A 9,733-nucleotide genomic window follows, 5' to 3' on the forward strand; every position below is an offset into this window, starting at 1 on the left:
TGATGCGTAAATAATGATCAAACTCCTTTAAAAAAATGTATCACAAAAGAAACAGTTATTTTCATCCCAGATGTTTGTTTCTGTTATTGTACATATTGAACATAGTCTTTTCTACATTAATTACAACAGCATAGAACATACTGATATTTACACAACAAATAACATTTTTGGAAGGCAATGGATAGCAACAGGATGTTACGATGCAAGTGGTTCTGGGAATCCTGCTTGATGCATCTCAAACTTTAACTAAAAATAGCTGATTCTCATTCACTTAATCACTTGAATCCATAAACTTTTCTTGGAATCTCAAATGGCAGCTGTACCTTAGCAACCGCCGGTTTCACTTTCAGATTTGCTACCCCTACGAGTATGTCTCGTTGTCTTAATTAGTGGATTCTCCTCTTCATCATCAACGGCTGCTGGTTTTTCAAAATCATTGTCCTTAAAAACTGGGTGTACGTAAGCATTCTGAAGGTAAACTCTCAGGTTTAAGTTTGGCTCAACGGCCCGTTCAAGTGTATCCTTCACCATTGCTTCCTGCCAAATCTCAAATATGTCAGCTAATACAGGACCATCATTGATATCTCCCTCTCAAAAATATATCTACTCAGACTCTGTTAGGATAAACTTCTGTACAGACACTTAAAGAACAATCAAGTAAAATGCATTGAACTTTTCTTTAAAATAAAATTTGTTTATGTATCTTTGTTTTTATAAAAATTCAGTGAATAGGAAGATAGTTTTAATTTATGAAAAATGTTTTAAGTGTATTTATTCTTCTATATGGACTTGTGAAGAACCATTTCCAAACAAATTGATCGTTTGGTTAGCAGCAGATATATCTTCCAAACCACATAGCACAACTTGTTTCCTTCTACATATGGTTGTACTCTGGAACATACAAAATAATACTTTAACACGTAGGCATACTTATAATTGCTTTAACCAACCTGTAGTGGAAATTTTACAAATGCAGATTCGAAGAGGCCTTTGCAATATCTGTGAAACCAGAATGTCAAGATAGGTTGTGCAATAAGCACTAGCGTCGACGTCTCTGTACCTCTTGTACTTAACAATCCCATCAGAAGAATTTGAGATATAATCAAGCCCATAACTACTCGGCCATGGACATCTGGCCAAAACGCTCCTCCACTCTCGTATTGCTGGTTATACACATTGATAATCTTTGGACAAGAAAAAAAAAGTGCTGATTAAGCATTACTATGAACATGATCATTTTACGCAAACATTTAATGGAAGAAAATTGGTGTAATGTAGGGTTAGTAGTTGAAGCAGCAATCAAAACAATTTTGTTTAGATATGCATGAACTGCAACAATAAAATATTGCTGCAAACTCTATGCAGACTCACCTGGTGCCGAAAGATCAAGTAGGCAAAACCAAAGAAGATTACAATGAAGGGGAGAAGAAAAGGTGTGACTGGAGCGTACACATGCCCCAGCATGAAATATAACTGGATGCGAGGTTCAGATGTGGCAAAATCCAAGCTTCCAGGATCCATTGCACTCTCTCTGTCTTGCTCCGTCTTCACCAAGAATGCGTTTTTCAGGTGGAAAGTAATTAACGGAACTAACCTGAGAACCTCTGCAGCTATTCCAGCCCAACCATCGACCATTATGTATGTGATAAAAAATGTGGCTTTCATGGGGATTGTACTGCCAACTGTTTTTGTGAACCTGCAAATTAATATACATGTCAGATGCTGCCAATCTCGGTGTCCAAATAAAAGATATCTAAAGAACCTACTCTGTAGAGGTCTGATTAAGAAACTGCTGAAGTTGCTGAAATGCTGTTCCTGTTATTACACTCCCAAGGAATACGTTGATGAGAATAAACAAGTAATATTTGGAAGCTGATCTCCGATCCAAACTTGAAAGGGAAGTAAAACCTTCCACTTTCGACATCGTCATCAGAATTTTCGGAAGCACTGCAAGAAATATCTTTAATGCTATCCCTGGAAGAAATCCTTGAATGAGAGACTTGATAGATGGCCTGCAACGAGCAACTCAGTGCATGAAGCCACACCCATTACTGAAAGGAATGGCGCTTTTGCAGATAATAAAATTTCCATAGTAAGCCACTTCAATATTTTAGTAATTCACTCGAAAAAGCTTTCAACATCGACTTAATTGAAGGCAAAACTCATATGAGGAAACCATACTAAAAAAACCTTTGCGGAACGGCATTTAATACTTATCTCAAAAAAAATGGTAAGCATATATTTAATACCTCTAAATGTATAAAAATAATAATTCTATGTGCTACAGTATAAAAAAACACAATTTAAAAATAAATTAATGTTAGTGTTACTTTTAAAATAGTTATCGAATTTATAATACATTTCCTATAACAGAATGGTGTGTAAAAAAAAAACTTTTTGTGCGCATAGATATGCTTATAAAAATTTTACACTAAATTAGTATTAAATTTACTGACAATAATTGATTAATTTAATATTTGAATCACATAAGAAATAACATTTTATTTAGTGTTTAAAGTAAATACCAAAGTGGCAGGCATTTTATTATTTCAAAATTAAAATGATGATTTTGTAATCTGTAAACTGAACTGATTTTTATTCTTAATTTTAGAAAATAATTTGGTGTGTATTTAGAAAACATCTTTCAACTATTTCTAACTATGATTCTTTGAATCTTTATACATGTACTTAATTTTCAGAATTAGTGTATTTCACATATTATAATTTAATTAATAAAAAAATATCTTTCAACTATTTCTAACTATGATTCTTTGAATCTTTATACATGTACTTAATTTTTAGAATTGCAAACTAGTTTCAATTTAAAAATAGGTAGGCCCCAACTTATATATATAAATTCAAAATATTGTTCACATATTTGAAAATATTTGTTTGTTTTAAGTTTAAATAATAATATACTTTATAAATTTAAAATTATTTATTTATTAAAAAATTAAGTATATAAAATAAACCTTTATCCTTTATAACTATGTAGTCAACTATTAATTTATAATGATTAGTAAAAGAAACGTAATTTTCTCCAATTATATCTTTAAATTTATTGTAGTTGATTACATAGGAAAAGATTTAAGGTGACTTTGTTTGAGTTTTTTTTTTAAAGAAAAATATTTTTTAACAAAAAATATTTATGACATTTTTAAATTTTTTGTTTAATATTTAAAAATACATAAGCCAAGAATAAATTAAAAACAACTTATTTAGAATGGTTTATCAAAATCAAAATAAACTAGGCTTTCAAAAGCAAATAGGGCAACATTTAATAGAAAAATTTATATATATATATATATATATATATATATATATATATATATATATATATGTGTGTGTGTGTGTGTATAACTGTAATAAAACATTTGTATTGCTTTTGTAACAATCCCTTTTCCTTTAATTTTATTTTTCAAAAACACGTTACTTTTAAATTTAACAAACTCGGGAGAAATGATCGAAAATTCCAACCAAAAGTTTAATTACAAGTGAAAATATATTTAAAAGTGTAATGCAATAACAAAAGCCTTAAATGATTACAGAATAATAAAAACATTTAATGTGTTGAGAATTTTAAAAGATGTATATGTTCCCTGGTTACATGGGATGTGAGTAGTTTACACGATCTTATGTTTAAACTTCATTTTTGTGAAAAGAAAAAGAAAAATCAAGTAGGAATTTATTAGCAATTTAGCATAATAAAATTAGTAACTGGTATGAGATTGAGAAGACTTACTCTTGGATTATTGGCTTCAAGAAAGGTAAGACCTTCATAATTGACTCAATGTTGGCCAACGATTGGACAAATGCTATTGGAATCATAAAGCAAAATGTGAGGAAAAATAAAGCGACGGTCATGACCAATCTCCTCATGTTCAGCTCAAAATATGGAATTGCTAGATTTTCCCAAAAGACATCCCGTGGCTCTGGAGCCCAATCTGTGAGCCAAATAGTTGGATCACTGGTTTGCTGAGTTTGAGCGCACACAACAGCTCCCCATCGTGTTTTGAATGAAACAAAAGCTGCAGGCATAATAGCATCCGGATTGTTTATAACGGTTTCTCTTTCTTCCGCTTCCTGTTTGAAATTATATAACACCAAGAAATTAATACCCATGTCAACTGAGTGAGTTAGCAGTAAAAGTTGCATCTAGCCTGGTATCACTTGACATTCACCTTTGACTAATTTAACCGTAAATATTTATAAGAAAAATAAATTAATTTATTAGTAAGTTAGAATTAGCTCATGTGATAAAATTTGTTATTTAATTTCCTTAAATTTTTACTTTTAGCTTATGCATAAACTGATTAATAAAAATATTAATTTCATTGTCCTTTCTAAAAATATTTGTAATAAAAATCTTCCAAACGTGTCTAATGACTAAATTTCCATTTTTTTCTTATTCCCTTTTTTCCCCTCCCCTTACACATTCGGGCGCAAGATGAATCTTTTCAATTAAATTTACATCATGCATGGAAACTACAAGTTCAAGTAGCAGTCATTCCTGAAATTTAATTTTAAAATAATCTAATTATGGACAAGCCATATTTTAGTGTATGAGTAACTGCAAGGAAAAACTGAAATCATGCATGCCATTTACAACCTGTGCATGTACCACTTGAAATTTGCCGACATAAACATGAGGATAATAATCAAAAGCGAGAACAACCAAATTAGCAAGTGAAACAAGAGCAGGGAATGAAATGAAATGTCCAGGATGTTTTCAATTCCTTGAATATAACAATCATATCTTGTGTTAAAGACTCATTACCGATGGTTATGATTAGTTTGTAACTTTTAAAAGTCAAGGGAACCATGTGGTGATAGGTTCATTACCGATGGTTGTGATTGGTTTATAACTTTCTAATACAAGATACTAAAAACTAAGGAGTTATGTGGTAATAGGCCCAAGGATGAGTATGATTGGTTTGTAGCTTTTTAGTACAAGATACTAAAAGCAAAGGGACTATTTGGTGATAGGTCCATTACCGATGATTATGATTGGTTTGTAACTTTTTAGTACAAGGTACTAGAAGTTAAGTGACTATGTGGTGATAGGTTCATTATCGATTAGTACAATTAATTTTGGCTTAGGCCTAATACCTCGGAGTATGATAGGAAGTTCTCTGATAGTTAAATAAGTCATGTTAAGGGTCTAGTAAAAGGTGAGGAAGACAAAAGAGCAATATTATGAAAAGAGAGTTAAATAACTTTAACCAGGATTTAAAGGAGAAAGAACCTTGGGAAAAGGAGAAGACAAAGAGGTCTGAGTAAAGAATATAAAGGGAGAACTAGAGAAGGGAAAAGGGACGAACAATATCAATCGTGTTTTGGTCAATAGATCTACTTTGTTGTTGGCTAGAACAATATCCATTTTCTAAAAGCACAGTAGCTCATCATCTCCACTGATTATAGCATGATCCAATTACCATAATTTTCTTCAAATTATTATAAAAGTGAAAAGAGTTGGCAAGATGACCTGATAAAAATATCTGTGAAAAAAAAACTATAATTGCAAAAAGGGATAAGAAGGATGACATGGACGTATCCATTGTATAATTTGATCAGTACTTACTTCTTTGCTCAGTGTTTCAATTGATTCAGTATAATGATCAATAGCATCGACTTTAGTCCCCAAGAGACCCATGAAACCTGTCTATAGATAAGAAATCAAATCGTGAAACAAGAGGTTATTAGTGGATGCCACTTTAATTATGACTATTCTCTTGAAAAAGGAAATGCAAAAAAGGAGGTCTCTTCTGCTGAAATTAGAAAAAGTAATTTAATAGTAAATCGTGAAAAGAAAGCTACCCGAGTAGTTGGCCTGCAGGAAGGATTTCTTTCATATTTGTTTTGGTAATAAATATACCAGTTCTGTAATGCCTTCTTCTGTGCAACTATTGCTGCAAGCTTGTTCGCATTATAAACAACCTATCAATAATTCATAATAAAATATTTTTTTGTTACACGAGAGAAAATCGCACAAGTAATACAAATTTAAGATTCATAATAGAAGATCCTAATTAAGTTGAAGTAAATTTCAGTAAATTACAAATCATAATTCCTAAGAGGAAGGTCAGTGTATTAAAATGTTAGGTTTGGCCCAAATTCTTAGGTCATTTTTCCCACTTAACTGTAACTATATATCAAGATAAGTGAGATATACAGTTCGCATCATGATACAGACTTTTTGTTTATCTATCAAATAAATTATTGTAAGTTACCGTGAGAGTGCAAGTGTTTAAGTGCAATCATGTACTTTTATAACAAAGATTTGTTGAGTAACACATAAGTAAAAAAAAACTACAAATTTAATGTTTTTTAGTTTTGAATTGAGTGTAGTATTAAATTCATCTGATTAGACTCGTAGCTCATTGAAGAAAATCTCTCCATGTTTCGCTTCTTTGGATTCTCAACAACTGTAAAATATATACTAGTATTGATTGGTAGGATTGTGAGAACAAGAGAGAGCATATTGTGAGTAATGTTGGAGGAAGGTTTGCAACCTCGTCCGTAGAAGTTTGCATGGACATAAGGTCTATAGCTTTGTCGATATAATTGTAATAGCAATGTGCATGAGGATTTGCAACTTATAAAAAGTTGTAATAGTGGTGGGTGAGTAGTTATTCAAGGATATGGACATGTTGAATCACTTTAAAGTTTAAGCTTGATGTGTTTGCGGTATTTTTTATATTACTATGTGTTTATGATGCGTTTTTGCATATATACATCTTTTTATCCTAGGTTCGGGTCACCCTTTCTGTGAGGGTTTATGTAAGCTCACAAAGAGGAAGTGGTAATTCCCAAACAAAAACAACTAAAAAAATTACATTTTTTACAGATAATTTCTATTTGCAGTTAAGCAACATACCTGATGCATTAGATAGTGATCAGGATGGTTGACGCAAAAAAAATGCTCGATGTGCTCAGTGACTGATTCATCGGTATCTGGGGGAACATTCCTCACCAGGACCTGTAAAAAAAAGAGTGGTTATTACAAAAACAATATTCAGCTTGCTAAAGGACAGGTGGAAATGGGCTGCAATTATTAGTTCAATCCTTCCAATAATGGGAAACAAAAGCAAAACATGCATATATATAAATGATAAACGAACGCCGCAACTTAGAACTCTTTCGGAAAGTGACCCAAGAATAAACATATGGTACTCAACGTAGAATACAACAGACAAGCATCTGAAAAGGATAGTTTGCTAGGAAGTCTCCTAAAAATACTAAATGCGGATACTAACTTTCAGATCATCAATGTCCAGTCAAATTACAAGCTAGAAGACTATTCATTGCATTAAATATTCAACATAGAAGATAACGAGCCAGCATCTGAAAAGATAGTTTGCTAGCAAGTCTGCTAAAATTAGTAAAATACGGATACTAACATTCTGATCATTAATGTCCTATAAAACAAATTCAAGCTTAAAGACAACTATCATGTTTAATTGCAAAATGCAGGGCATGAAAATAGGGAGAGTATAAATCCCCATGCATGCACAGGGCCGCCAGTATACGCCGGCATGCGAGCACACTCAGTCATTGAAATAAAATATTAACACTAGGTTCCGAGTTTTTTTAATAATTTTACAGGGATGCAAAAAGAACCTGATGTTTTAACAAAATTCCTCCCTTTGAATTACTATAAAAAATATTAAAGTCAAATGTTGGATCCGCTGATCCAGGATCATTTGATCGAGAATATAACATGTCAAACAAATACAATGGTAACTCGGCCACAAAATAACACAGAATTACATGATGTTAAGATAAGATCAACTTCCGTAAATATGAGTAGTCACTTTCATCGTATAGAAAATGGATTTTTAGGAGCTAGAACACCGTAAGTGCAGAAATACGGGTACCGATTTTCCATGGTGTTTATTTGTTATGAAGGGCAGTGAAGCAGCAAAGGAAGCTTAATGAAAATGAGACCAACTTACAGTAAATTGGTCCGGACGACGACTTTCAGCTGCCAAAAATCGCAATCTCATTGCTGCGACATTCTTGTACTCCTTGTATAGACTATAGCATGTCCAAGATGAGAAGACATATGACATTGCAATATGCGCCCAAAACCTGGAAGAAAACGAAGTGAAATCTCGAAACATCAAGTGCAAAGCAAGCAGATTTACGTAACGTTTGATTCAAGACGCGAAATTAGAGTCTGTAACCTATTATAATAAACGAAGAGGAAGAGGAAGAGGAAGTTAAGTCATTTAATAGTGAAAATTTTAGAGTTATTCTGATTTTCTTAATAAAAAGGCAAAGATCAAGGTTGCAATCACGTTCCCAACACAACCACTTCTTCCATTTGTTAAAAATCCACATTATGAGAGCAAGAGAAAGAAACTCAGAGCAGGGACAACAGTCGTAAATCTCACCTATCTGATCCAAATGGGATGTTTGATATTGAAATCTTGTCAATATCGCTATATGTCAAATTCTTAGCTTCCTGTTTTTCTAATGTGTTCCCTGTCCAGTTAACAGGAACCAAAACGATAAAAGCAAGCAGGGTAATTGGGGCAAATATTTTTAACCTGTACACAAGTATTCCAATCAGATAAAAGAATATATCACAAAAGAAAAAGGGTCAAACATTTAAATACAAGAAAGTATATCAGATATTGCTATCTCTCTTAAACTCAGTCCATGTGTACGTATGTAAATTCCAATGAGATACTTGGTGCACAACTCACCCAAGAAGATATATCCGAATAAACACTGCTGAGTCAAGGCCTGCATGATCAATGAGTTCAGGTTCTGGCATATGCAACGCTGCAGGCATCCAGTTCAGAAACCTGATGTAGGTCTTAAAGTCCAAGTTAACAAATTTCTTTACCGCTGAGGAACCTGTTGGGCTGCCTCTTATCCCCTTCAGATACCATTTTGGGAAGTAGACCCGGTCATTAAAGGGCTGAAGTCGCAATACTGCAAAGGCTAACAGGAATGCCAATGCAGACAACAGATTGATGGCTGCCGAAAGACTAATATCCGCAATACTCGCCATTATCTTTTCTCAAGGTTTTTCCTGTATCATATACAAACATCGCATATTGGCTTTCCATTTTCCAACTATGAAGAAATACTATAACTTATGTATTTATCCACATTTGAATCAATAACTTCATAATTTATTATAAATATTATCTCAATCTCAACCACATAAATGGTCATTAACTGCATTTTATCCTGCATTCTAAAACTATTATTTAAAAACTATTATTCTCTAACTAGCTTCCACTTTCCGCGGCACAACGATCAACAAGTTACACGCATCAATCTTAAGTCGAGCCATAGCTATGTATTCAGGCATTCAACTGTTCTCCGTGAAGCAGCAAAATAATCAGATAAGAGAACCAGAGAAACAAAGATAACCATCAATTTCATTTGCTTATACTATTGTCTAAGCTAGCATGCACGCAAGAGCAAGGATTAGCGCCATTGCAATTTCCAGAACGTTTCAAAACAAGCAATCGTCAAAACCTGACACAAGAACATTGAGAATTGGAACGGAAATTTACTGGACAATTTAACAATGAAAGCCTCTATCCGGCGAAGAATCCTGAATGCGAATGCATGTTTGGTTGATAGGAAATAAAAGCGGTGGCGACGCGGTGGTATCCCTGATTTTTAAAACGAGAGAGAGAGAGAGAGAGAGAGAGAGAGAGCAGAATTTGTCTTGTTGGCGGTGTCCAAACAGCGGAGAGAAAAATGCGAA

At 33.1% G+C, this 9,733-nt stretch overlaps 1 protein-coding gene across 1 annotated transcript; it reads right to left on the bottom strand.

The window, feature by feature from the left end:
- Positions 1 to 17: 17 nt before the first annotated feature.
- On the bottom strand, positions 18 to 9,733 carry LOC124827109 (hyperosmolality-gated Ca2+ permeable channel 1.7-like). Its single transcript, XM_047300098.2, has 12 exons — positions 9,537 to 9,733; positions 8,712 to 9,043; positions 8,397 to 8,552; positions 7,956 to 8,091; positions 6,878 to 6,979; positions 5,818 to 5,937; positions 5,582 to 5,662; positions 3,743 to 4,083; positions 1,767 to 2,012; positions 1,372 to 1,696; positions 951 to 1,184; positions 18 to 537 (listed from the first exon to the last, which is right to left on the bottom strand). Exons 2-12 carry the CDS (start codon positions 9,020 to 9,022, stop codon positions 325 to 327), a joined length of 2,265 nt encoding a protein of 754 aa, XP_047156054.1. The 5' UTR covers positions 9,023 to 9,043; positions 9,537 to 9,733; the 3' UTR covers positions 18 to 324.

The sequence above is a fragment of the Vigna umbellata genome, chromosome 5 (assembly GCF_029865625.1).
Source record: "Vigna umbellata cultivar VRB3 chromosome 5, Vumbellata_1.0, whole genome shotgun sequence".
Lineage (NCBI taxonomy): Eukaryota > Viridiplantae > Streptophyta > Magnoliopsida > Fabales > Fabaceae > Vigna > Vigna umbellata.